Source organism: Pelodiscus sinensis, chromosome 24 (assembly GCF_049634645.1).
Source record: "Pelodiscus sinensis isolate JC-2024 chromosome 24, ASM4963464v1, whole genome shotgun sequence".
Taxonomy (NCBI): Eukaryota; Metazoa; Chordata; order Testudines; family Trionychidae; genus Pelodiscus; species Pelodiscus sinensis.
In genome coordinates, this window is record NC_134734.1 from 2,999,118 (window position 1) to 3,025,260 (window position 26,143).

Sequence of the window (26,143 nt, forward strand, 5' to 3'; positions counted from 1 at the left end):
CAGGCAGAAGAGGCAGGGCCAGAGGCTACTTCCCCAAGCTACCGATTCACTCGTAGCCCCCGTGGCCAAGCGGATCTGTGCCCAGAGAAGAGACCCCGAGGACGCTGCAGAGAGGGAGGTGGGGGGGGCGGGACCGGCTCCCTCTGTCTGCAACTCCTGGGGCAGCACTAGGGGGCGCTGGGCAGCGGGGAGGAGAGGGGGTGGGGAGCGAGCTCTGCAACAGAGACCCCAGCCATGGAAAGGCACCGACACTGTGTGGTTTCCCAGAGGTGGCTGCATCCCAGCACCGGGTGAGGTGACCCCATGAAACCAGCCCCATGTCCCACCGCAGAGGTGGCTGCATCTCAGCTCCTGGGCTGGGGTCTCTGGTGGGGTCAAAACCGCCTGCTCGTCTCTTCCAGAGCCGCTCGCATGGGGAGCCGAGGGCGACGTCGTGTCTCTGGAGCCCTGCGAGGGCGACTCCCTGAGCCTGGGCTGTGCCGCTGAGAGCAACCCCCAGGCCACCCTGAGCTGGGCCAAGGGGAACGAGTCCCTGAGCCCCGGCCAGGAAAGAGCCGGGTGGCTGGAGCTGCCGAATCTCAGCCCGGGGGACACTGGGGAGTATCAGTGCAGGGCGGTGAATATCTACGGCTCAGCCAACCGGTCCCTGCATGTGCTCGTGCAGTGTAAGGTGCTGGGGCCCGGGGATGCAGGGAGCAGGGTGGGGGGTCCATGGGGAGCAGTGGGCTGCAAGGATTGGGGTGGGAGGGTTCAGTGTGGGGAGGTGTGCTGTAAAGATTGTGGTGGGAGGTCAGTGGGGGGCATTTGGTTGCAAGGATCAGCGTGGACAGTCAATGGGGGGCTGTGGGCTGCAGGGCGCAGAGGGTGAGTGGGGGGCACTGGGCTGCAGGGAGTGTGGCAGGGGGGTCAGTGCCAGGTGCTAAGCTGTAGGGATCAGGGCAGGGAGAGTAGCAGGGTGGGGGGCTCTGGGCTGCAGGGATTGGGGGGGCTAGTGGGGGGCTCTCTCCAATCTAACACGTGGCTGTGGTTTTTCAGCCCCACTGAGGTCTCTGCAAATCTCCGTGTCCCGAGCTAACAGCAGCGGCCCCCAGCAGTTCCCAGGTACCACTGGGTTGGAGATTGGGACCCGGGGCCTGTCCCCTTCACGGGGCACCGGCTCTGATCCGGGTCCGGGCAGGGCCTGGTTGGTTCGGGGTGTAAGTGGTTCCGTGTTCTCCTGTTCCCAGACCCCGGCACCCTGGTGACGAATGGCTCCCAGCTCTCGGCGCAGGTGGGCGACTCCCTGCGGTTCCTCTGCTCCCTCCCCAGCTGCTCCCCTGCCAACCTGAGCTGGGAGCGGTTAGGGTTAGACATCGAGGGCACCCACCGTGGGAGGGAGAATCCGCTGTGGCTGGAGCTGCCCAATGTAACGGCAGAGGACGGGGGCCTGTACCGGTGCCGGGCCCAGAGTGAGGAGAGCTCGGACTATGGGACGTTCCAGCTGCTCATTGAGTGTGAGTGGGGGTAACCTGTGGGACCCCCTATGAGTGGGATGAACCCATGGGACTCTCTGCCACTGGATATTTCTGAAGTTTGCTTGCAGGGCCCCTGTGAGTGGGATTAATCCACGGGACTCCCTGCAACAGGGTATTAGTAGGGTTAACGCGCAGGACTCCCTGCCCTTGGGAATCTCTCTGACTATTGTTGCTGTGTCTCCTGCTCTCCCCAGACAGCCCCCGCCCTGGGACTGGCCAGAACTCATCCTGCCAGCACCGGGGGCCCAACATCACCTGCACCTGCTCCCTGCGCTCCCAGCCCCCGCCCCAGCTCCAGTGGCAGGTGAATGGGCAGTTCCTGGCTGGGAACAGCTCAAGGGGGGCCCTGCAGGTCAGCTCCTGGGCCCAAAGGGACGAGGCCGTCAGCACCCTGAGCTGGGCGGGGAGCGGAGCCAGGGGCTCTGCCTCGATCTTCTGCCTCGGCTCCAACCGCCACGGGATGTACGCCGCCCTGCACTTTGAACTCAGCCCCCCGCAGGGAGGTGAGCCGCTCGCACACCTGGGCTCTCGCCTGGGAGCGCCGTGGGGGCTGGGAGCCAGACGCCTGGATTCGTACCCAGCTGCGGGGGGGCTGCGGGGGCTGGGCGGCTGACTCCTGGCTTCTCGCCTAGCTGTGCCCCATGCTGTGTGTTGTCACAGGTGCGAAGGACCCTGGCAATCTGCTGGGTGTCGGGGTGGCCTGTGGGCTGGGGGTCGCCCTCGGCCTCTTCTTTCTTGGGCTCTGTGTGATCAGGTGAGTCTGATGCCCCTCACCCCCTCCCCAGCTGCCCCACTGAGATCCCCTGCCACCTCCTCGCCCCGGCCTGTCCCAGTCCCCTGCACTCCCCCTCCCCCAGCAATGCCGCCTTCTCTGCCCCTTCCAACAGAGTATCCCTCCCTCCCCCCCCATCCCGTGTGTCTGTCCTGATCCATTTCCCTGCAGGCTGCGGAGCCGGAGGCCAGCGCCCCCCATTACCGAGACTGAGGAGATGGCCAACGGCAACCAGGGGGAGCACACGGCCGACAACACCAGCCTGATCTACAGTAACATCGCCACCATCCCCATGGTACGTCCCTGGGGGCAGCGGGAGCCAAGCCCACCTGCCCTTCCCTTCCACCTGTCTCCGCCCCTCCTTTCCAGCCCCCCTTCTGCCCCCGAACCAATGCATGGCTGCATGCCAGCCTTCCCCAGAGCACCCAACCCCTGCTGCGTGCTCAGTGCAAGAAATGCACTGCCTGGGATCAGCTCCTGCAGCAAACAGTGCTCGTCCCACGGGCCTCGCCGCGAGGGGAGGAAACACAGCGGACGCATTTGGGGTGGCCCCCGAGTGCACCGACTGGGCAAGGCATGCATTCCTGCAGCTGCCTGTGGCGGTGTGGGGTGCATGAGATCAGCCAAGGCATGCGGGGCCAGCGTGTCTGTTGCAAACCTATGCATCGTGCAGCAGCAGGGACCGGGCAGCCAGAAGATCAAATCCCATGTACGCGTCTCCGAATGTGCATCCACCCCCTGCCTCTTGTTAAGTGTGGTCAGTGCAGGAAATGCAGCTGAGGCTTTTATAATAATGGAGATTGCCTATCTCCTAGAGCTGCAAGGGATCTTGAAAGGTCATTGAGTCCAGGCCCCTGCCTTCATAGCAGGACCAAGTACCCTCCCTGACACATTTTTGCCCTAAATCCCTAAATGGCCTCCACAAGGATTGAACTCTCAACCCTGGGTTTAGCAAGCTAATGCTCAAACCACTGAGCTATCCCTCCCCTGAGTATTTTATCCCAAGCTGCATGGGAGTCATTCACGCCCCGGTGTGTGAAATCCAGTCAGTACATTTCCTGCCCTGGGCTGTAGGGAGATCCCATAGCGCTTGCTAACGCGTGGCTGTGGGGGAGGCAGCGGATGCCACGTGCTAGCCCGCCCCATGCAGGAAACACAGTTGAATGGAGGTAGGGAAAGCCCAGGCAGTCAGCTCAGCAAAATGGCTGCCAACCTCTGCCTTGCTTCTCCCTCAGCATCACAAGGCTCCAGCCGCCCACCGCAGCAAAGGCGTCCAGGGCGCCCCGCCGAGCCCTGCAGAGCCGGACGAGCTGAACTACGCCAGCATCGACTTCTCCAGGCTGCACCGCAAAGAGGGGGAGCCCCCGGAGGCGCCCGCCACGGAATATTCCGAGATCCGGTTGAAGTAACCCCCTGGTGCTGGAGGCCCGGACTGAGCATCTCTGGCCTGGCTGGTTTCAGCGAGGAGGGAAAGGACCAGGGGGCCGGGCCTAGGGCTGGACCCCGGATGTGGGAAAACAGGGTGCAAATCCCTGTTCTGCCCCTGCCTCAGGGTGGAGTCAGCTAGGCCTCGAAGGCTGGAGTGTTGCATCGTGGGGAGACCTCCCAGAATCCTCTGCAGCTGGGTTCCAAAAGCCTGACTCCCCCATAATCCGCCCCCCCCAAACTATAGTGCCCCAGGCACAAAGAGTCTCTCGCCCCTCAGCCAGTCTCCCTGTTACCCCACCTGAGCCCTCACAAACTCGGGGCATGGATGGACACTCTCAGCACAGCAACTGGCAGGAGAGGAGGGTTGGGCTGAGGTGCTGCTGGATGCTTGTGGGGCTTCCTGGTTCTAGTCCCTGCACCACTGTACAGGCTGTAGGCGAGGTCAGCCCTATTGCTGCAGCTGGCCTCAGTTTCCCCACCTTTAAAATGAGGATTTTAATGTGCTGAACTACTTAGGTGATAAACTCCTAGGGACAGGGCCTGTCTCTGGCTGTCTTTCAAGAGCACGTTGCAATACAAATAACTGCTCCCCGCCCCCCCTTTCTGCCCCTCCGGCCCTTGCTCATCCGCACCTGATGCCCACACCGCTGCTGCGGGCGCGGCGTTGATGTGATTCACGTCGCCCTCCGTAAGGCGCTTCACCCACCCTGCGACACAGTGACTCAAAACCGAAGCGGATGCGAAATTGCTGAGGCTCCAATTCAAATCGGGTGACCTGAGGGGAATCAGCAGCCAGCGAATGTTTCCAGGGGGATCCGCAGGGGTCTGGGCTTGGCTTCTGGAATGGCCTGGAAGACAAACTCAGCCTGGATGACGTCTACAGACGAGGGGGGGGCGAGTGGCGGGTAATGGAGCGGCCGGGTCGGTGCCACCGAGCCCTGCGGGTCGCTGGTGAACTGGGCGCAAGCAAACACTGAACGTTTTAACGGGGCCGCATGTCAGCTCGGGACAGAGGAGTCGGCCGGACTGGCAGGCTGGAGGGGGGTGTCGTGGGGAGCAGGGACTCTGATATTGGGGGGTAGGGTTGGATAATTAGCTTCCCATGAGCTCCCAGCGCCTTGCTGCACCCAAAGGGCTCCGGCCGTGCTGGGGTGCGATGGGGGAACCTCGCACTGGCGCAGGGAGGGGATCTCCCCTCTGGCCCCAGGGCGACGCTGCTGTGCAGGGGGAGGGGCGCCGGTTTGTGCATCCGCCATTTTGTGTTTCTCTGAGGCGCTGGTCAGCCGCCCTGTCGCCGACCCCGGCCTGGAAAAAGCGGGAGAAGGAAAAAGGCGGGAAAAGTGACGCAATCAGCTGGGCCACGAGGGCTGACAAGGGCGCTCCCCTGCCCTCAGGGCTCTGCGCGACACGGGGGCCGGAGCCACAGCCCGTCTGAGCCCCCAGGCCGTGGGGGCAGGAGCCTGGTTGCTGGCCCCACAGAGTGTCTGGGGCAGGCTGCTGTGGGGGGGCAGCCCCCGCCTGTGGCGCTGGCCGGGCGCAGCGTGTTCGTTGTTAGTAGTATCAGTCGTTCTGTGAAGCCGTCGCCCCTCCTGTCTGTCTGCCACGGGACCGGCCGCCTCTGCGCACCCCACGCAGCCGCCCCCACCGGCTCCTGCCCTGCTCTGCCGCCTGGCTCCCGCTGTGGCCAACACTACCGGCCGCTCCCCCCCCAGCTTATACCTGCGTCTGGGCCTCACCGCATGGCTCCCGCCCCCCCCAGCAGGCCGCCAAAGTGGCAAGTCACCCCCACCAGATCTGCCCCCCCCGGCAGACTGCCCCCACCACCTCCAGCAGGTGGCTCGCGTGCCTCTAGGTCATGGGGCTCCCAGCTCCCCCCAGCAGGCCACCCCTGCCAGTTTCTGCAGGTGGCCCGCCTGCCTCTGGGCTGCACTGCACAGCTCCCAGCCCCCCAGCAGCAGCCCAGGACCAAAGGGGGGCAGCGGCCCCAGAGCTGGGGAGAGGGCAGCAGCCCCAGAGCCAGTGGGGGCGGCAGCAGGTCCAGAGCTGGGGGAGGGCAGCAGCCCCAGTGTGTGTGTGGGGGGGCAGCAATACCGGGGGAGGGTGAGAACAGGGGGCAGCAGGCCCAGAGTGTGTGTGTGGGGGGGAGCAATTCGGGGGGAGGGTGAGAACAGGGCAGGTGTGTGTGTGGAAAGACCAAAAAGCCAAAAAATAATATATTAAAAACTTTTTTAAAAGACCATCTTTCTAAAAACGCACCAAAAGAGTACAAATAAAGTTTTCAGCTACCAGTGTAGGAGACAGGTTGAATGGCTAACATTTAGCAACTACCTTGAATCTATTTAGCCGTCCAGTCTGTCTCCTATATTGGGAGGTGAAAACATTATTTTTACTCTTTTGGTGCGCTTTTAGAAAGCTTGCCTTTTTAAACAGTTGATAGATTGATAGATTAAGTGAGGCCAATCAGCCAGATCTGCGGCCATGCACACACTCACATTCCCCCACTTGCCTTCCTGCCCACACACCACACACAGGGGGCTGTGTCACAAAAAGAAGATTCAAGACAGACCAAGAGACCAGCCATCTTCCTGAGCCTCTGCAGCAGCGATCTGTCCCGTTCAGTTCCCTTTTCTCCATCCTGAAACATCCCCTATTATTTTTGTTGCCTCACGTTGGTGGTTGGTGTTTTGGGTCTTGGCTTCACACCACTGTTTGGTTAGGGCACCCAGATTTCGTATTTTGTTCTTTAAGTTCAATGTTGTATTAATAAAGTCGTTATTTCAGCCATTTTGTGGTACTTGACTAACAATCTGGTGCTAGAGAGACAGCCAGGGTGGAGAGCCTGGGCGTACACAGACAAGATTAAGTCCATGTCTAATAGCTGGAAGCGGGCTCAGAGACGCGGCATGACAATGATTGATCCTGCCTCAAAATGAGAGATTCCCAGAGCTGCAGCTGTTTGTTGGCCTAACACTGAGGAGGTGCAGGAATGACATGATCCCCCATCTATAAGTATCCACCGGGGGGAGGGGGGCAAATATTTACTAACAGGCTCTTCCCTCCGGCAGAGGCAGGTCTAACAGGATCCAACAGCTGGGTGGATTCAGAGAGGAACCAGGGAGGAAATTTTCACAGTGAGTAGTTAACCATTGGGACAGCTTACCAAGGCCCCAGCGGATTCTCCATCGCTGACAATTGCTAAACCAAGATGAGCTGAAGCAAAATGCAGGACAATGTAGCACTTTAAAGACTAACAAGATGGTTTATTAGATGATGAGCTTTCGTGGGCCAGACCCACTTCCTCAGATCAAATAGTGGAAGAAAATAGTCACAACCATATATAGCAAAGGATACAATTAAAAAAATGAACAAATATGAAAAGGACAATATGAGCTGTTTGTCTGTTTGTCTGCTCTGGGAATCCCCTCAAAAGGCTGCAGTGAGCCCGAGGAACCCGGAGAGGAAGCCAAAGGAAATATTTTGGGGCAAAGTCCTGTCAGCAAGCAGGCTTGGATTTCAGAGGAAGGAAACTTCCCCCTGCAGTTTGTTCCCCCTGGGTACGTCTAGTCCACAAGCCTCTTTTGCAAGAGATCGTCTGGACCAGTGGTTCCCAAACTTTTCGGCATCACGCACCCTTTCTGATTTTTGAGAAACTCTGGTGCCCCCTCCCAGGGGCAGATGACCGTTTTGCGGGGCCTCGGGCAGTATAATTCCGCGGGGCCCCCCCTTTGCCATGGCGCATGCGCGGGGCTTTTTGAAGCGCGGGGCCCGGGGCAGCCGCCCTGTTCACCCTGCCCTATATCTGCCCCTGCCCCCTCCCCACATAGCAGCAAAACTTGTTGAGGAAAAAAAAAAGGAACTGACTGGGGCCGAAAAACAAAAATAGCAGCAAAACTTGGGGGAGGGGAGGCTGGGTTGCCTCGTGTCCCCCCTGGAATTTCTTCACACACACCCCAGTTTGGGAACCCATGGTATAGATAGTCACAGCTTTTTCGAAAGAGCATCCAGGCAATCTGGATGCTCTCTTTGGAAAAAATCCTTGTGTGCATTCAAGAACACCTTTTTTCGAAAGACCTCTTTTGAAAAAAGGCCTTCTTCATAAAATGAGGTTTACCGCTGTCAAAAAAGCCGCCGCGTTCTTTCGATTTAATTTCAGAAGAATGCGGCAGCAATCTAGACACTGGTGAAGTTTTTTTCGAAAAAACTCTGTAGTCTAGACATACCCCCACTGTGCTGAGGGAAGACAGCTGTGCCTCCATTCTTGGGAGATAAGCAGGATTGTGCCAAAGCAACACCTGGCCCGGAGCCACAATTCCCCAGCCTGGGAATGACCGGCAGGGCTCTGAACGCTGCCTGAATCGGTGGGAAGGAGCCACATACGGAGACAGAACCAGCGTTCTGAAGTGGTTTTAGCCTCTTGGCCATGTGGCTGGAAGTGTATTAATTAGCAATACTGATTAATTAGTAATGATGAATTTATTACTAGAAACACCAGGGGAGGGGTTGCTCTTTCAAGCCCTAACCCGATCCTCAGCTTTTCATTCTGCTCTTGAATAAGTGAACAGCAGCACGAAAGCGGGTCTCTTTCCCCATTACCTCCCATCACTTGTCTCGCCAATATCCTGAGACCACCGGCCACCGCGCTGCAAACAAGAATATTTACCAGTCGTTCCTTGCATGAGGCAAGCAATGGAATAGTGCTGCTAATGAATAGAACTGGAATGTAATGGATAGTCTTGTTAATCATGACAGAGATGTGCTATTCATCAACATTAATAATTGTAGTTTGATTACTAATAATTAATTTAGTGGTTTGGGCAATGGAATATTAATGAGTGTTTTGAGACTGTAGTGTACATTTTTATTAATTATCATGGCTATTTGATATCAACGATAATTTTCTCACAAATAATTTAGTAATTTTACCAATGGAATATGACCAAATATCAGAATGTAGTGATTACAGTTAATTTACATTATTATAATAATCCATATATAATTGTTTAATTTCACAACAGATTGTTCTTAGTAATTAATATTGTTTCTTTTAGTGATAGATCATTATTAATTATAGCAATTTAGTAGTAGATTATTGATATTAATTAAAATAATTACCAATATATAATTGTAAACAAATTTCACAACAGATTGTTTTTAGTATTTAATATCATGCTGTGATGAATCACTGCTAGTTATAGGGTACGTCTAGACTACATGCCTCTGTCGCCAGAGGCATGTAGATTAGGCTACCAGACATAGTAAAATGAAGCGGCGATTTAAATAATCGCTGCTTCATTTAAATTTACATGGCTGCCGCGCTGAGCCGACAAACAGCTGGTCAGCTGTTTGTCGGCTCAGCGCGATAGTCTGGACGCGCGGGTGTCGACATCAAAGGTATTTGTCGACCACCCAGGTATGCCTCCTGGGATGAGGTTTACCTGGGTGGTCGACAAATACCTTTGATGTTGACACCCGCGCATCCAGACTATCGCGCTGAGCCGACAAACAGCTGATCAGCTGTTTGTCAGCTCAGCGCGGCAGCCATGTAAATTTAAATGAAGCGGCGATTATTTAAATCGCCGCTTCATTTTACTATGTCTGGTAGCCTAATCTACATGCCTCTGGCGACAGAGGCATGTAGTCTAGATGTAAAAATTTTGCAATAGATTACTATTAAAGTACACGATTAGAAAGGTAAGTATATAGTTTATAATATAATATATAGTATATAGTTTATAATTTTAGCAATACCATTCTTATTAATACATTAGAATTTAGTAATAGGTCATTGTAACTAATTAGCAACATTATATTCATATTCATATACTATAATTTAGCAATAGATCATCGTAATTAATAAGAAAGTAATGGTCATATTCATATACTATAATTTAGCAATAGGTCATTGTTATTAATTAGCATCAGAATATTGTTAATTTATATATTATGTACTGATGTATCATTGATATTAATGACATAGTATTAATACATTATAGTTCAGCAATAGATTGTTAGTGATTGTAGCAATTCAGCAATGGATTACTCTCAGTTATTACTTGAGTGATGATTAAGGCTAATTAATACACCGGGCTATGTAACACACAGCATGCCTTTGTGGGGCATGCAAGCACCAGGCAGGGTAATGCACGGCCTGCATAGGTTCGAGTGTGCTTTGTAATGCAAATCATGCATTTGCCTATACAATGCTTGCCTCCGGGCTCTGAAATGCATCCCCTCCATTTGCCTACAGACTGCAAACCCTGCTCCTGCAATGCAAATGACGCCTCTGCATATAGATAGCAGACACCTGAGTCTGCAATGCATGAGGTACATTTGTGTGGAATGCATGTGCCGGGTTCTGCCACACATACCCTACATTTATTTCCCTATGGAAGCTTCACCCAGGGCCTGACATGCAAACAAGGCATTTGCATGTGTGGAACAAAGGCACAAGGTTGGTCATGCAGCCGATGGTTTTGCACATGAAAGGGACTGGTAAGTCTGCAACCGCATGTGCTGCGGGCCCTTGGAGCCGGACTGCACGCCATATATGGACATGTTACCCGATGCACCCAGTGCCAAGGGGCCCACACTAGGGTTGCCAGGTGTCCGGTATTCACCCGGACAGTCCGGTATTCACCCGGACAGTCCGGTATTTTCGGCTCCTGTCCAGTAAAAAAAATTCAGAGAATACTGGACACCTAAAATGTCGGGTATTTTCTGAATATTTCCCCCGTCCAGGAGGCAAAAATGCCGGGCACCTGGCAACCCTACAAACACTCAGTGCCTGGCCTCTGCCCGCCCCTGACTCCCCCCCGCAGAGCTCCTCCCTGGCTCCCAGCAACCCCAGCCCCTCAACCCCAGTCCCCATGCTTACCTGGTTCCCCAGGGCTGAAGGCAAAAAGTCCTAGGGGAAGCAATGCTTTCCCCTGGGTCTTAATGCTCAACCGCTCCCCTGTCCCTATCCCTTTTTGGAGTCTTTTTTTTTTGCTCAACAACTTTGGTCCCCCTCCCTTTTTTTCCCTTCAACAGAATTTTTTATTGGGGGGGGGGATGTTCGGTATTTTTGTTTCAACCATCTGGCAACCCTAGCCCGGTCCTGTACAGCACAGCACAGCACAGCAGGGGTTGCTTGCTCAGTGTTGGGAGGCCTAACCAACTAGGGTTGCCAGGTGTCCAGTTTTGAACTGGACAGTTCAGTATTTGAACTTTCTGTTCAGGAAACAAACTGAGAAAATAGAAATGAGAAAACAGAAATGTCCGGTATTTTCTAACTAAGATGTAAAGTAAAGTGTCCTGTAATGTCAAGTGTGTCCAGTATTTTTGTTGAAATCATCTGGCAACCCTATAACCAACTGAGGTTCCTAAATCTAGTTTTCAACATCTCATTGACCATCAGTGGGTTTTTTGGCTCCTTAATGCCTAAAAGGATTTTTTAAAATAAAAAAAAAAATGTTTAAAAAGACAGGCTTTCTAAAAGCACACCAAAAGACTAAAAATAATAAAAAAGTGCACCAAACAGTCAAAAATAAAGGTTTAAGCTAGCAATTTAGGAGAAAGATTGGATGGCTAAGTATGATTGAAGCTAGTTGCTAACTGTTAGCCATCCAATCTTTCTCCTAAATTGCTAGCTTAAACCTTTATTTTTGACTTTTTGGTGCACTTTTGTTTATTATTTTTAGTCTTTTAGTGCACTTTTAGAAAGATTGTCTTTTTTAAAAGTGTTATATATATTTGTCTTTTTGGACTTAAATCTAGAGTGTTTCAACTAATAAAAACTCCAAGGTTCATTTTGGTACGCTTATATATTTGGAGCGAGACTTTTTTACAAAATGTTTTTTGCACTAGGTATTTACATTTTGTAATTAAAAGGAGTTGTTATTTGTAAGGCAAGGACAAAGTAATTGAGGTGATCGATCAATTGTTTTGTTGGTGAAATGGAGGAAGGCTGCGAAGACGCTGTAATTCTTCTAAGGCATCTGTATGACAAACATTGTCACTCATTAATTTGTTTGAATCAATTTCGTCGATCTCTACGCCTTCAAAAGAACGTATTTGAGTGAGCTCCATAAATGGTTGACAAGTATCAGAGGGGTAACTGTGTTAGTCTGAATCTGTATAAACAACTAGAAGTCCTGTGGCGCCTTATAGGCTAGCAGCTAGCCACCTACAAAAGCAGTCTCTCCTCTTTTGGTTTTTACACCTCCACATCAGCTACTAGAAGTGGACCATAGCCTCCCTGACTGAATTGACCTCGTAATGTCTGGCCTTCCTCTTGATTGGTACTCCTCTCTTTTCATGTATCAGAGGGGTAGCCGTGTTAGTCTGAATCTGCAAAAGCGACGAGGAGTCCTGTGGCACCTTATAGACTAACTGAAGTGTAGGAGCATAAGCTTTCGTGGGCAAAGACCCACTTCGTCAGATGCATGTAGTGGAAATTTCCAGAGGCAGGAATAAATATGCAGGCCAGGATCAGGCTGGAGATGATGAGGTGATCCAATCAAGGAGGATGAGGCCCACTTCTAGCAGCTGATCTGGAGGTGTGAATTCCAAGAGAATAGAAGCTGCTTTTGTAGTTAGCAAGCCATTCACAGTCTTTGTTTAATCCAGAGTTGATTGTGTCAAACTTAAAGATGAACTGTAGCTCAGCAGTTTCTCTTTGAAGTCTGGTCCTGAAGTTTTTTTGCTGCAGGATGGCTACTTTTAGATCTGCAATTGTGTGTCCAGGAAGATTGAAGTGTTCCCCTACAGGTTTTTGTATGTTGCCATTCCTAATATCAGATTTGTGTCCATTGATTCTTTTACGTAGGGACTGTCCTGTTTGGCCGATGTATATAGCAGTGGGGCATTGTTGGCACATGATGGCATATATTACGTTGGTGGATGTGCAGGAGAATGTACCAGTGACAGTATGGCTGATCTGGTTAGGTCCTGTGATGGTGTTGCTGGTGTATATATGTGGGCAGAGTTGGCACCGAGGTTTGTTGCAAGGATTGGTTCCTGAGTTCGAGTTATTATGGTGCGGTGTGTAGTTGCTGGTTCTCACCAGCAACTACACACCGCACCATAATAACTCGAACTCAGGAACCAATCCTTGCAACAAACCTCGGTGCCAACTCTGCCCACATATATACACCAGCAACACCATCACAGGACCTAACCAGATCAGCCATACTGTCACTGGTACATTCTCCTGCACATCCACCAACGTAATATATGCCATCATGTGCCAACAATGCCCCACTGCTATATACATCGGCCAAACAGGACAGTCCCTACGTAAAAGAATCAATGGACACAAATCTGATATTAGGAATGGCAACATACAAAAACCTGTAGGGGAACACTTCAATCTTCCTGGACACACAATTGCAGATCTAAAAGTAGCCATCCTGCAGCAAAAAAACTTCAGGACCAGACTTCAAAGAGAAACTGCTGAGCTACAGTTCATCTTTAAGTTTGACACAATCAACTCTGGATTAAACAAAGACTGTGAATGGCTTGCTAACTACAAAAGCAGCTTCTATTCTCTTGGAATTCACACCTCCAGATCAGCTGCTAGAAGTGGGCCTCATCCTCCTTGATTGGATCACCTCATCATCTCCAGCCTGATCCTGGCCTGCATATTTATTCCTGCCTCTGGAAATTTCCACTACATGCATCTGACGAAGTGGGTCTTTGCCCACGAAAGCTTATGCTCCTACACTTCAGTTAGTCTATAAGGTGCCACAGGACTCCTCGTCGCTCTCTTTTCATGTGCCTGTATATTTATACCTGCCTCTGGAATTTCCACTAGATGCACCTGATAAAGTGGGTCTTTGTCCATGAAAGCTTATGCTCCAATAAATCTGTTAATCTATAAGGTGCCACAGGATTTCTTGTTGCTTATACAGATTCAGACTAACACGTCTACCCCTCTGATGCTTATCACCATGCAAGGCACTGAATTAAGCCGTATGGAGTGGAAATCCATCAACCTCATGAAAAAGCTTGCACAAATACAGACAGATATCATCGTCCTCTCCAAATGCAAACGGATGGATATCATACCAAATGGACTGAAGGTGAAAAATCCATTGCAATCGACATACTGCACGGACTATGGTGAGAGACTGTGCAGTACACTCGCAAAGAAACCGAGGAACCGCCTGATCAGCATCCTGTACAGCAGTGTTTCCCAAAGTGTGGTCCGCGGCCCAGTACCGGTCCTTCAAAAAAAAATACCAGTCCTCAGAAAAATTTGGTGCACGATTCTTGGGAGAGAGCATGCCTCCGCGGTGTCTCTGCCTGGCATGCGACCGGGAGGCGGGCCTAGATGCAGCAGGCACTAGGACCCAGGGAGAAGGCCGGGCGCCATACACACCGACGCAGAATGCCCGGCGCCAGACGCAGCCTGAGGAGCTGGTGCCGGCCGATAAAGCGTCCGGGATTGGGGCCAGGGGGGAGAGGGCAGAACAATCCATTGGACAGGTAGGGCCAGCGACACGCCCCGGGGCAGGGTGCAGTCCGCAGTTTCACCCACGAACGCAGGTGGGACTGAGGGAGAGGACATGGGGCAATTCACCCGACCTCCAGGGCCCATACGAGCCGAGTCACCTGGCAGGCCTGAGAGGGACCTTCTAACCTTGCCGGTCCTAAACAGGGGGAAGTTTACCATTTTACAAGTTGGCATGATTCTCTACGCTTTTTGGGGTGAAACGTCCCTTAGTTGTTTGCTTTTCTCACATTTATGCAGGAAAATATTTAGTTGTTCTCATGTGAGTTTTTCCTTTCAAAGATTATTTAAAATTTCGATAAATGTATCTCCTCTCTGTCGCATGTTTTCAGTCAACTCACAAAAGCTAAAGCGGTGGCAGAGATGCACAGCGGGTCTCATTGACACAGGTTGCTTGTAAGTGGGACTGTCACTTCACCAAGGAGCAAGATGTATAAACCTCCAACTACTCCCAGGCTGTGTCTACACTGGCCAGTTATTCTGGAAAATCAGCCGCTTTTCTGGAATAACTTGCCAGCTGTCTCCACTGGCCGCTTGAATTTCCGGTAAAGCACTGACGATCTAATGTAAAATCAGCAGTGCTTTTCCGGAAAAACTATGCTGCTCCCGTTCGGGCAAAAGTCTTTTTCCGGAAAACTGTTCCGGAAAAGGGCCAGTGTAGACAGCAGAGATTTCTTTTCCGCAAAAAAGCCCCGATCGCGAAAATGACAATCGGGGCTTTTTTGCGGAAAAGCGCGTCTAGATTGGCACGGACACTTTTCCACAAAAAGTGCTTTTCCGGAAAAGCATCCGTGCCAATCTAGACGCGCTTTTTCTGAAAATACTTTTAACAGAAAACTTTTCCGTTAAAAGCATTTCTGGAAAATCATGCCAGTGTAGACATAGCCCCAGGGTGGCTGGACTTGAACCCACCACCCTCCAGGTAAATCCCCTAGCCCCTACAGAATCCACCCTACCTGTCTGCCTTCAGAAGGTCCCTTATCCTGTCTTCCTAATGCAGGAGCCAGCTCCATCCTTTGGGGGGGGGGGGGGGGGGGGAAGCAAGACTTGATCTTCTGAGGGGGGAATGGGCCTCAAGCACCACCACTCTGCATTCCCCAGGTACATACCCTATCCCCTAAGCCACTCCAGAACTTTGCAGAAACCCTTCCAATACAAATACAATGTACACCCATATGTTTGTATATGCAGGGGCGGCCCTAGACTAGCTGCCAGCAACTGGCGCCCTAGAAGAACCGTGCAATCGGCGCCTCCACCTCCAAAACCCTCAATGATATTGCGCCAACTTTTTGTGCCCCATTTAACTTGGTGTCCTAGGTGGCCGCCTTGTTCGCCTATATGGACGAGCCGTGCCGCCCCTGTGTATATGCATGTGTGTGTGAAAGCTGAAAATCCCAGGACAGACAGACAAGAACGGTGGCTGTTTAATAGAAAGATTGTCTAATCATAATAAATGCTGGCTTTTGCACGAGAGGGAAGAGGGACTTAAAAGCATCTTGCAGCTTCATCTGGATTCCTGGGTTCCAGCCCTGGAAGAGGAATGTTGTCTAGTGGTTAGAGGGGGAAGGGGCTGGAAATCTTCGAACTCCTGGATTCTATTTCTGCTTTGGAACTATGGCTTTGGGCCTGTCATTTTGCCTCTCGGTGACTCAGTTTCCCCATTGGTAAAATAGGGGAGGGTGGTGGGAAGAAGACGAGGCATCTTGTCTTGTGGTTTAATCAGATTCTTAGTTTCATTGTTAAAAAATATATATATAAAACATTTTTTTAAAAAGACAATCTTTCTAAACGTGCACCAAAAAACTAAAAATAATAAAAAAGTGCACCAAAAAGTAAAAAATGAAGTTTTAAGTTAGCAATTTAGGAGAAAGATTGGATGGCTAATTAGCTCCCCTGCTCTGGGGCTGCTGCTCCCCTGCTCAGGGGCTGCTGCCCCCCCTTTGCTACTGCCGGGGGCCAGGGAGCCAGAGCTGGTGGGGGCGGCTTGCCTTGTCGTTGGCCTGCCGGGAGGGCTGGGAGCTGGAGCTGGCGGGGGTAGCCTGCCGGGGGACCCGGAGCTAGTGGGAGCAGCCTGGCTGGGGGGGGGGGGAGGGCGCAGGAGCTGGCGGGGGCCATCTGCCACATCGGCCACAGGAAGAACCAGGCAGCAGAACGTGCCTGCAGGAGCTGGCAGGGGCGGCTGGCACGTGTGCAGGAGGGGCAAGTTGAAGATCCTGTGACAGACAGATAAGAAGGGTGATGGCTTAAAAGAAAGATTATCTAAAAACCAGCAGCAGATCCTAACTTTTCCGGGGGAGAGGGGGGAGAGAGGAGAAAAGCTTGACAACGTGACCTTGGTGTGACTGACACAGTGATGCTGCCTGCGGCTGCCGACACCCAGAGCCCATCACTGGGAGCAGGAAGGGGGAAGCCTCCTTGAGTGTATCTGAGTGGGATGCCCCCAGCTGTTGGGGTAACTAATGAGGAATCCCACCAATGCCTCTCTGCAGGCAGGAAAAGGGGGCCCAGCCCCAGGGGAAAGCAAAGCCAGCAGGAGGCACAGTCCTGGGAGCACAGAGTTAAGAAAAGGCCCGAATCTGAGATCTCTGTTGCAACCATTGTCCCAGCTCCCTCCCTGGTCTGGTTGGATGGGCTCAGAGAGGAAGCCAGGGTGTATGGAGGGGAGGGGGGAGAGGAGGGAAGGAGCGGTGCACTGCACCGCAGCTGGGGCCGCTGCTGTATCCGCTAACCAACCTGATCAGAAGCTTCCTCAGGCGTGTGAGTCAGGGCCAGAAACCTCAGGACCTCCAGTGCCCAGCTGAGATCAGACAGAGAAGAAATTGGCCCACGGGATTTGCAATGCAAATTGTCCAATCCAGCCAATCAGAGATCAATCTGCATCCAGACTTAGGTACCCCGGGCTGGTCCCAATACTCCAGGCAGCACTAGGGGCGCTGTGCTGCAGGAACCTGGGGGGGGGGGGGGGGGGGGAGGGCTCACACATATTCACGGAGACACAAATATGCACAAATGCACAGACAAATACACACCGACACACAAAGTTGCAACAACACACACACAAAGGGTTTCTGGTTCCTTGTAACACATGCACACTTGGTTTCTGGTTGCGTTTCTCTCTCTCTCTCTCTGACACACACACACACAGTTTCTGGTTCCTTGTTTCTCACTCACACACGTACAAACACATGTTTTCTGGTCCCGTGTAAAACACACACACGCAGTTTCGGACACACACACACATACGGACACACACGCAGACACACACACGGTTTCTGGTTCCTTGTAGCACGCGCGCGGTTTCGGATACACACACAGTTTCGGCCGCACACACACACGCAGACACACACACGTGCACACACACAGTTTCTGGTTCCTTGTAACACACACGCGCGGTTTCGGATACACACACACAGTTTCGGAAACACACACACACACAGACACACACACATACGGACACACACGCAGACACACAGGGTTTCTGGTTCCTTGTAACACACACGCGCGGTTTCGGACACACACACATACGGACACACGCACACACACACACGGTTTCTGGTTCCTTGTAACACACACACGCGGTTTCGGATACACACACACCCACACAGTTTCGGACACACACACGTGCACACCCACACAGTTTCGGACACACACACACGTTCACACACACGGTTTCTCGTTCCTTGAAACACGCGCGCGCGGTTTCGGACACACACACACACACACACAGGCGGACACACACACACACACACACACACACACACACACACACACACACACACACGTGCACACACGCGGTTTCTGATTCCTTGTAACACACGCGCGGAGTTTCGGGCTCGGCCGGCCAGTGACCCTGCAGCGCCCCCTGCGGGCCAGACCAGGCCGCGCAAGAGCGGGACCCGGGCGCAGGGCGGACTCTGGCCGGCAGGTGGCGCCCGGCGCTAGGCCAGGGGCTGCGCAGCCCGGCGCGTGTGCGGGGAGCGAGGGCTGGGGGGCTTGCAGCACGTGCGGGATCGGGCGCGGGGCTCCGCGCAAGGGGCCTGTGGATCACGGGGGGGGGGGGGGGGTTAAAAGCCACTAACTGCAGCCCAGCCAGGGGAGCAGGAGGTGGGGAGAAGGGCCCCTACGGGTTTCCAGTCCCCCCCTAAGAGCGCCCTGGGGGAGAGCCCCCCTCGAACTCCCAGATCCATACATCCACCCCAGCCCTCTCAATGCACCGCTGCTATGGGGTGCCCTCTGGCCCCTCCAGCCTCATGGGGGGCAGTAGCTACGGGGAACAGGGACACACCGGGCACTACCCTGATGAAATGCATCCCAGGATACTCAAGGAGCTGATAGAGGAGGTATCTGAGCCTTTAGCTATGATCTTTGAAAAATCATGGCAGACAGGGGAGATTCCAGAAGACTGGAGAAGGGCAAATATTGTGCCCATCTATAAAAAGGGGAATAAGAACAACCCAGGAAACTACAGACCGGTCAGTTTAACGTCTGTCCCAGGGAAGATAATGGAGCAAGTAATTAAGGAAATCATATGCAAACACTTGGAAGGTAATAAAGTGATAGGGAATAGCCAGCATGGGTTTGTGAAGAACAAGTCATGCCAAACTAATCTGATAGCTTTCTTTGATAAGATAACGAGCCTTGTGGATAAGGGAGAAGCGGTGGATGTCATATACCTAGACTTTAGTAAGGCATTTGATACGGTCTCGCATGATATTCTTATTGATAAACTAGGCAAATATAACTTAGATAGGGCCATGATAAGGTGGGTGCATAATTGGCTGGATAACCGTAGTCAGAGAGTTGTTGTTAATGGTGCTAAATCCTGCTGGAAAGGGATAACAAGTGGAGTTCCTCAAGGGTCTGTTTTGGGACCCGTACTGTTCAATATCTTCATCAATGATGTAGATATTGGGATAGAGAGTATGCTTATTAAGTTTGCGGATGATACCAAACTGGGTGGGGTTGCGACTTCTTTGGAGGATAGGGACATAATTCAAAATGACCTTAGCAAGTTAGAGAAATGGTCAGAGGTAAACAGGATGAGGTTTAATAAAGAGAAATGCAAAGTGCTCCACTTAGGAAGGAACAATCAGTTCCATACATACAAGATGGGAAGCGACTGTCTAGGAAGAAGCATGGCGGAAAGGGATCTAGGGGTCATAGTGGACCACAAGTTGAATATGAGTCAACAGTGTGATGCTGTTGCCAAAAAAGCAAATATGATTCTAGGTTGTATCAACAGGTGTGTTGTAAGCAAAACTCGTGAAGTCATTCTGCCGCTCTACTCTGCACTAGTTAGGCCTCAGCTGGAGTACTGTGTCCAGTTCTGGGCGCCACATTTCAAGAAAGATGTGGAGAAATTGGAAAGGGTACAGAGAAGAGCGACAAGAATGATTAAAGGTCTAGAGAACATGACCTATGAAGCCAGGCTTCATGAACTGGGCTTGTTTAGTTTGGAAAAAAGAAGATTAAGGGGGGACATGATAGCGGTTTTCAAATATCTAAAAGGGTGTCACAAGGAGGAAGGAGAAAATTTGTTCCTCTTGGTTTCTGAGGACAGGAAAAGGAGTAATGGGCTTAAAGTGCAGCAGGGGAGGTTTAGATTGGACATTAGGAAAAAATTCCTAACTGTCAGGGTGGTCAAATATTGGAATAAATTGCCAAGGGAGGTGGTGGAATCTCCCTCTCTGGAGATATTTAAGAACAGGTTAGATAGACATCTGTCAGGGATGGTGTAGACGGAGCGTGGTCCTGCCTTGAGGGCGGGGGGCTGGACTCGATGACCTCTTGAGGTCCCTTCCAGTCCTATTATTCTATGATTCTATGATTCTACCCGGGGAACGGGGACACTACCCCCACCCCCCAAGCCAGCCAGTCCATTGCTCTGTGGACCTTGAGGAATGGAATTAACTGGGTGTCTCACCCCCCTGCTGGAGGGATGCGCCCAGAAGTGGGGGGTGTCGCTCCTGCTGGCAGGTCTGGGTGTCTCGCCACCCGCTGCGGGGTAGGGGGTCTACACACCCCACGCTCCGGGGAAGCAATGCTGGTATCTGCTGGCCACTCAGCTCCAGCCCAGGTTTTTATTCTGCCTGGATTGTTGAGGCTTGGTCGGATCCCCAGCCCCTCGCTTTCTCCCTGGGTCCCTCCTACACTTCAAGCCACGGCAGAGCCTGATGTACCAGCCATCGGGGGGATGCAACGCTTGGCTCTAATGGAGTCCGACTGGCTGCTCATCTGATACCAAAGGGCCGGGGACATTTCAGGGAGAAAAGGAGCAGAGGGAGATCAGGGCCCCAGTGTGCCAGGTGCAGCCCAGATCCCCCTGAGATCAGGCTCCGCTGTGGGGCACTGCACAGTCACAGAGCAAAAGAGACCCAGGCTCAGAAAACTTACAAGCTGAACAGTAAACGGACAGGGAAGGAAACTGAGGCCCAGGCCTTGCTCTCCCATCCCCCGGCAGAAGGGGGCGTGTGATGCTAGACGGGTGTGGAGACAGACAGACAGACAGATGGGCTAGTTGCAGTGGTGCTGAATCCATGCTGAGGCAAGACGCTGTCCGAGTTCCTCAGAGCTGTTCTTTGGGTCTGCAGCTCGAAAGCTCGGCTCTGTCCTCGGCAGACACTGAGCCAATAGAAGCTGTTCCCTCGCCTGTCTCAGATCCTGGGACTGATGTGCCTAAAAATCCCTGCAAATGTCTGCCCACCAGCTGTCTACCTGTCCCAGAGCTGCTCCCCTCTATACAGCCATCTGTCCACATGCACCCCCCTCTGTCTACCTCCCCATCCCCCCACACTTCCCCATGCGTCCATCCTCATACAGTCTGTTGATCTATCTATCTGTCTGTCTATCCATCCCCATGCACCCCCCATCTATCTATCTATCTATCTATCTATCTATCTATCTATCTATCTATCTATCTATCTATCTATCTATCTATCTATCTATCTCCACACACCCCTTCTATCTATCTATCTATCTATCTATCTATCTATCTATCTATCTATCTATCTATCTATCTATCTATCTATCTCCACACACCCCTTCTATCTATCTATCTATCTATCTATCTATCTATCTATCTATCTATCTATCTATCTATCTATCTATCTCCACACACCCCTTCTATCTATCTATCTATCTATCTATCTATCTATCTATCTATCTATCTATCTATCTATCTATCTATCTATCTATCTATCACGCCTCTGGCTGCCTGTCTGTCTATCTAGGGCACCAGTGACATTGCTTCCACCCTCTCATTGCCTTCACCACTAAATGACCCTGCAAGCTCCCCCGCCCCGTCCCCCGGCCTTTAATGCGCCCACTCTCTGTCACCTCCCTCTGATTTGTGCCTTATTTGCATGCCATTTGCATAATCAGCACCGCAGCGATTACAAAGCAGATTACCAGGCAATTTCCAAAGGAAAATAAAATCTAAATAAAATCATTTGCACCCCAGTGGGGTTAGTATTAATTGGCTGAGAGCAGCAGGGTCTAGTGGGTTCGAGCGGGGCGGGGGCAGGAGGGGGGCTGGGAGCCAGGGCTCCTCGGTGCTCTCCCTGGCTCTGGGAGGGAGGGTGGAAAGATGCCGGTGCTAGGGGGAAGGGGGGAAGGTTGGGGCTGGCCCTTTAGATGGCAGTGGGGGCTCATCCCAGGCCTCCCCTTCCCCAAGTCAAGCCGTCCCTGTGTGAGGCAGTACCGGGAGGGAGGGACCTGCCCAATGGCCCCAGATTGACCCTCCTCCCACATGACCTTTGCCCCCATCCTCTGCTTGTCCCTGTATGACCTTTGCTCCCATGATGCCTGTCTCTGCGGCCTTTGCGGTGGTCCTGTGGGACCTCTGCCCCCTGCTGGATCTCTGTCCGCCTGTGCCTCCCGCCCCACTCCCCGGTGCTTGACCTGAACCCTGCCAGACGGTGGCCTGGCTGGCACCGCTCCTGCTGCCACCCCGTCACCGCGGTTGTGTGACCTTCGCCGTGTGACCCAAGGCGAATGGCCTGCGGCACACAAGCCTCTGACCTGGGCCGGTGCTGGGACAGTGTCATTGCGTGTGCGTGCACATGTGTGTGTGTGTGTATGTGTGCTTGTGCACGTGTGCACTTGTGTCTGCATATGTATGTGTGTATGTGCACATGTGTGTGCGTGCACGCATGCGTGCACTTGTGTGTGTGTGCGTGTGTGTGCGCACGATTGCTAGGCCATCAAATGGCAGGTGGCTTTGACCTTTGGGTTGGTTTGTAGTGGTGAATGCCCATCCGCACACAGTCCACTTAGAGAGAAAGGGGAGATGACACGCCACACACACACAAACACACACACACACCTCTCTGCTCTCAGACCCTTCCGGAGCCAATGGCTCTAGGTATCAGGGAAAACCCAATTAATTAGCTGACCAAGGACTTCCTCATCTCATTAAAAGCCAGGCTTCAAAGGAAAAGTGTTTCAAGGGAGCAGAATGCGGCTCGGGAGCTAGTGCTGGCCACAGGCCCTTTGGCCATTGAAAGGATGAACTGAAACCCGCTCACGGTGTTTATAGGGGGATGGCTCTGCGGGTGCTCATGAGAGCACAGCGCCCCCTAGTGTCTCTCAAGGGCATTGGGGCCAGCCTGCCTGCCAGGGAGCAGCCATCACTCCGCCCTGCCCCTGGCAGCACAGCGCCCCCTATGGATCCTCATTAACATTTCTGCCCAGGGGTCTCCCTCCCGAGTCCCAGCTGTGACCCTCCCGTTTGCCCTCTCTGCAGCCTGGGCTCGGGCAGAGTGTCCTTCCCCAGACGGGCCCTCCAGCTGCATCCCTTCCCTAGCGCATGAGCCAGCGATCCCCAGCCAGGCCTCCTGGCTGCTCCTGCCAGACCAGGGCTGCCAAGCCGGGAGCCAGGCTTAGGGGTGTCCTGTTATCTCACCAGAGGGCCCCCAGCCTGGGCTCCTCTAACGCCCTGGGCTCCACTGCTCTGTTGCAGCTGGGACAGATCCCAGGAGCTCTGGCCCCCCAGCCCCTGTTCTAACCACTAGACTTCCCTTCCCAGTCCGAGCGTGCGTAGAACAGGGGGAAAGCACTTTAATTCCCCCCCTCCCCCCCAACTTTGCTCAGAGCTGGGCCAGGGCTTTAGCCCCGCCCCCCTCAGAATGAAGAATGGGGGAAGCGCCTGAAGAAACCCCCAAAGAATTTATTTCAATCAACACCCATGTGTGTGTGTGGGGGGGGGGGGCTGAGCAGTGTGGGGAGGGCAGGTTGGGGCAGGGGATGTGGGCGACAGCCCCACCCAGGGCCAGCCAGTTCCCTAGAGCCAGTGCGCCCTAGAGGCACAAGGGCCCATGTCCCATCCCCCCCCCCCCGCCTAGCTGTGGGCAGAATATCAGCACCCCCTAGAGGCGACCCCCACCTGCTGTGAGTAGAATTACCAGTTGCAGATGGGAAAGGGGAGGGGGGGCAGTCAGTTCCCAGAGGGGGCCTAGGGCAGACTCTTTTCCCCTGGAGCCGGGTGCCAGGTGGGCCTGCAGGGTAGGGGGACGGTAGCAAATGAAGTTAAATACCCTAGTGTCACCGGGAAATTAAGAACTTATAAATCACCCAGACAGGAGCTGGTTAGGGACAATTTTCTTGCTGTCAGGTCCCTGGGTGCATGATGTATTGGACAATATTTCCCCTGCCGCGCAGGGAGGAGGCGGCCTGGAGACGTTGCCATAACAACATAATTTTGGCAAGTTTTATCTGTATCCCCCCTGATATATATATTTGGGGTGACATTTTGGAGCAAGGAATCCGATCGCAGTGCATTTCCCTAGGACGGAAGAAATCTGACACGCAGGTCGAGAGTGGTTCAAGGGGGTCGTTGATACAGAGATGGATGTGGGGGTGCATGTCCCTGGGGGACAGCCGCCCCTGGAATCCGGCCCTTTCGCCCCAGGCTTACTGGCCATGGCAGAGTCTGGAAGGAGGCGACAGCGAAAGCGAGGGAGGGAAATCACATAAAGTGAGAGTGAGAATAGATGAATGAATGAATGAAAAAATGACTGAAAGAATGAATAAATGAATGAAAAACTTAGAGGCAGAGTTTCCTCCTGAGCAAAAGGGGGTTTCCCTTCGTTCTCCAATGGCCTCGTTCTTCCTGGCTGGGAGGGAAATGGGTCCAGGGTTCCCAGGCTCTGTCTCCAGCTGTGGGGCTCAGTGGTTAGAGAAGCAGGTTATGGGAGGCAGGATTCTTGAGTTCTGCCCCGACTCAGTTTCCCCAGTGATAGCGAGAGGCACTCGCCTCACCAGACAGGAGTTTATGAGCATGCTGCCTGCCGGGCAAAGGCCGGAGGGACAGCCAAAGGTTTAGTGTTATTATTTTATTATCAGGCGCAGCACTGTGTATTAGCCAAAATAATTTGCTTTTAATAGACACAACTATCAGGGAAATGTCTATAGCAGAGGAGAGAGAGGCTTGCAAAGGAACAGGCCATAGTGACAAAACCCGGGATGGATCAATGTATCCATCCCTATGCACCCCCTGCATCTGTCTGTCCGTCAATCTCCAGACAGACAGACAGACAGACAGAGAATCTATCTATCTATCTATCTATCTATCTATCTATCTATCTATCTATCTATCTAGCCACCCCAGAGGTGGCTGCATCCCAGCTCCTGATAAGCCGCCCCAGGCCTTGCGGTGGTGCAGCTGCTCCCCAGCCCTCCTGCCCCATCTCTGCCCCAGAGTTGCTCCGAATGAGAGTTTGACGGACAGGAGAATTTCTGACAGGCCCCTGCACTGGTTAGACTCCGAGAAGGAGTCGCTGGTCAATCCAGGTGATCGATGGCAGAACCTCTTTGGGAAATGGCTGTTAATTAGAATTTAGGCTGTCAATACAATTACCGCTGTGAATAAACACCCAGCCCAGATCTACGGCTCTCCCCTTCCCTGCCGGGCAGTTATTACAAGTTCGATGCGGATTAATAATTAAGTATTTAAATTATTTTGCTTCCCAAGAGTTAAGTAAAGTTCCCACCAGTGCAGCTAGTGGCTGCAGGTGTCTGTAGGTACGTGCTTGGATCAGAGGCAGAGAATTAGTCCCCCTGGGGGCAGCGAGGAAGGGGGCGGGTGTCTAGTGCTTAGCCCAAATAGGAGGTGGGAGCCAGGACTCCTGAGTTCTCTCATGTTTGGGAGGGGAGGGGGTCTAAGTGGTACAAGAAGAGGGGCGGGAGCCAGGACTCCTAGGTCCTGTCTCTGGCACTGGGAGGGGAGCAGGGCCTAATGGTTAGGGGAGGAGAGGGGATCTCTTATTTCTGCGCTGTCTCCTCCCGGCTCCCTGACTGCACCTGAAACACACTCGGGATGATGCATGGCAGGGCTTTTGCCTCCATCTGTCTCTCTCTCTCCCCGCGGAGGCTGCAGCCTCATTGATTTTTCCCTTCCCCTCCCACCTTCCCTGGCAGGCAGAATCTTTCACCGGCCCCAACAGCTGCTCCCGCAAAGCACAACCCCAAGGAGATTTGGCTGCACGCTTGCTCTCAGCATTACGGCCGTGCTCAGGGGAAACCTGGACCCCCTTGTGCATCCAGAGCTGCCAGGGGAGGGCAAGAGACCCTCCTCCCTTCTGACCACTAGACCCTACTCCCCTCCAAGAGCCTGGGATAGAACCCAGGTGTTCTAGCTTCCAGCACCCTCCTGCTCTAACCACTAGACCTCACTTCCCCTCCGAGATCCTGGGATAAAGCCCAGGTGTCCTAGACCTCCCCCCTCCACTCTAACCACTAGACCCCACTTCCCCTCCCAGAGCTTGGGATAGTACCCAGGTGTCCTGGATCCCAGTCCCATCTGTTCCTTGCTGCCTCAATGGGCCCAGGAAAGGGGCAGTCTTCTGTGGCAGGGCTCCCTGGGCAGGATGTAGAGGTCAGGGTCCTGCTGCTTTGACCGGCCCTGGCTCTCAGCGCCTCCAAGCCGTCAGCCCAGAGAAA

General features: G+C 52.9%; 1 protein-coding gene across 1 annotated transcript in view; it reads left to right on the forward strand.

The window, feature by feature from the left end:
- The window catches only part of LOC102446180 (uncharacterized), a 40,751-nt gene extending 34,253 nt beyond the window's left edge, over positions 1-6,498 (forward strand). The window contains exons 14-20 of the mRNA XM_075908237.1: positions 402-665; positions 1,036-1,101; positions 1,227-1,493; positions 1,709-2,017; positions 2,175-2,268; positions 2,458-2,581; positions 3,522-6,498. Of these exons, the coding sequence (XP_075764352.1) occupies positions 402-665; positions 1,036-1,101; positions 1,227-1,493; positions 1,709-2,017; positions 2,175-2,268; positions 2,458-2,581; positions 3,522-3,695 (1,298 nt within the window). The 3' untranslated portion in view covers positions 3,696-6,498. The remainder of the gene's footprint in view (positions 1-401; positions 666-1,035; positions 1,102-1,226; positions 1,494-1,708; positions 2,018-2,174; positions 2,269-2,457; positions 2,582-3,521) is intronic.
- Positions 6,499-26,143: the final 19,645 nt, after the last annotated feature.